Source organism: Phocoena phocoena, chromosome 13, assembly GCF_963924675.1.
Source record: "Phocoena phocoena chromosome 13, mPhoPho1.1, whole genome shotgun sequence".
Taxonomy (NCBI): domain Eukaryota; kingdom Metazoa; phylum Chordata; class Mammalia; order Artiodactyla; family Phocoenidae; genus Phocoena; species Phocoena phocoena.
In genome coordinates, this window is record NC_089231.1 from 81248616 (window position 1) to 81251092 (window position 2477).

At 59.7% G+C, this 2477-nt stretch overlaps 1 protein-coding gene across 1 annotated transcript; it reads left to right on the forward strand.

Moving 5' to 3' along the window:
* Window positions 1-1402: 1402 nt before the first annotated feature.
* Window positions 1403-2068, forward strand: PHETA1 (PH domain containing endocytic trafficking adaptor 1). The gene has a single exon (XM_065890482.1). The coding sequence runs from the start codon at window positions 1415-1417 to the stop codon at window positions 2066-2068; it is 654 nt and encodes a 217-aa protein (XP_065746554.1). The 5' UTR covers window positions 1403-1414.
* The last annotated feature ends 409 nt before the right edge of the window (window positions 2069-2477 follow it).

Genomic DNA, 2477 nt, shown 5'->3' on the forward strand with positions numbered 1-2477 from the left:
TATGTAGAGTGAGATTTTGAAGCAGGAACACAAGGTACATTTGCAGAGTGGCCATGGAAAACCCAAAGGGAGGGTGTAGCCACCTTGGGGACCCATGTGCCACCTGAGTCCTACCTGGCCAGTGTTTCCCTCATCATATACTCCTTGGAGGAAAGTGGTAAAATCACTGTGGCCAAGTGCATAGAGTTAGATTCCTCTACTTCAAATGGGTGCACAATGCTGTCCCCCCAGCCCCTCCCTGTAAGTGTGGGCCAAGCCCTGGGCCCTTTATCTGGATTATTTCGTAACAGTCTTTTCTGCCACTGTGACTGCATCACCCACCTCTCCCCTTCCTCACTCTGCTCCAGCCTCACCAACCTCCTCAAGCACACTAGCAGGTTCCTACCTCAGGGCCTTGCACTTGCTATTCCCTCTGCTTGGCATGTCCCAGGGGCTCCCTCCCTCACCTCCTTCAGGTCTCTGCTCAAATGGCGCCTTCTCAGTACAACCTTTCTTGACACCAGACACCCCCCCACCCCCCCACCCCCCCCACCCCACCCCCGCCGCCTTTAAGATCAAACACTCCTTTTGTCCTTAACACTCCTTACCCCCTCCCTGTCTTATATTTTCCAGACCGCTTAAGACCATCTGGCCTTTATCCGTTAAAGTACAGATAATGTACTCTATCTGTTTGTTAATTGTCTGCTCCCTTCACCTGCCACTAGCACATCAGCACCAAGAGCACAGCAACCCTCTCCATCTTGTTTACTGCTAGTGCCTAGAACAGTGCCTGGAACACAGTAGGTGCTTAATAAATGTTTGATGAATGAAGTCCCTACAGTCCTCTGAAATAGGTTCTATTTATCCCTGTTTCATGGACCCGCAAATCAAAGCTAAGTTATGAAATCAGCAGAGCTGGAACCTGACCACAAAAGGTCAGCTGGTCTGGAACCTGGGGATGATGGAAACAGCAGCAGCTGAAATGAGGCCTGGGTTTGAATTTCAGCTCAGCCCAACTTGCTTTTTGGCCTTGGGCCAGTGACTAACCTCTCTGAACTTTGTTTCCCCGTCGGGGTAATGCTAGTCCCTGCCACCTAAGGTTTGTTTTGCGATTAAATGAGTTAACATATATAAAATGCTTGGCATGCCCTAGGAATCCTCAACATTATTTGGAGGAGGTAGGACAGCAGGAGAGTTACCAGCCTGGCTTCTGGGGCCAGTCAGACCCGGGTTCGAGTCCTGGCTGTGCTCCTGAAGAGTTGTGTGAGTCTGGGCAGGCTGCTTCTGGTCCTTGAGCCTCAGTTTCCTCATCTGTGAAACGGGAGTGATGAGTGCTGTGGCAGCCGAGGGTGGTGTGAGATCACCCGAGGCGGTGGCTGCGTGAATAACTGCCGCCCCGGTGGGGACAGGTCCCGAGCCCCCAGGCCCCGCCGCCATGAAGCTGAACGAGCGCAGCCTGGCCTTCTACGCCACCTGCGACGCCCCGGCCGACAACGCGGGCTTCCTGTACAAGAAGGGCGGCCGGCATGCGGCCTACCACCGCCGCTGGTTTGTGCTGCGCGGCAACATGCTCTTCTACTTCGAGGACGCGGCCAGCCGTGAGCCCGTGGGCGTCATCATCCTGGAGGGCTGCACTGTGGAGCTGGTGGAGGCGGCCGAGGACTTCGCCTTCGCCGTGCGCTTCGCTGGGGCCCGGGCCCGCACTTATGTGCTGGCGGCCGAGAGCCAGGCCGCCATGGAGGGCTGGGTGAAGGCGCTGTCGCGGGCCAGCTTCGACTACCTGCGGTTGGTGGTGCGCGAGCTGGAGCGGCAGCTGGCAGCCGTGCGCGCAGGCGGCGGCCCAGCCCCGCCCCGCCGACCCCGCGCGCTCCCGCCCAAAGAGAACGGCTGTGCCGTGTGGAGCTCGGAGACGCCCGCTGCCCCCAGCCCCCGGCCCGGCCCCGAGCCCCCGCCACTGCCGCCCCGCCGGCGGGCCTCGGCGCCCAACGGGCCTCTCGACTCGGCCTCCTTCGCCCAGCTGCACGAGTGGTACGGGCAGGAGGTCAGGGCGCTGAGGGGCCAGTGGCTCCGCAGCCAGGCCCAGCCCTGAGGATAGGGCTGAGGGCCGGAACCAAGAGGAAGCGGTCAAGGCCAGCCTTGAGGCCAGCACTGGTCCTGGTTCTGGTGCCACTCCAGCCCCAGGCCCTGCTCTGACAGGCCCAGCCCTGAGACACGGGGACCTGGTCCTGAGGGCGGTTGCAGTCGGCGTAAGCCCTGAGGTCCCTGCCTGGTCTTCTCTCGGGGACTCAGGCTCGGAGAAGATGCTGGGTTCTGAGGGGTGCTTTGGGACCTCTGTCATTCAGAGAAAGCCCAGCCTTGAGGAGGCCATCGTGCCTGATCCTCAGGAGAATCCAGGCCCTGGGTGATCCTCAGGCAGCCGGAGGGCTGGTTTTGTGGGAACTGTAGCCCCCAACCCAGCCCTGCAGGTGCCTCCATCGCCTGTTCCGAATCACCTAGCT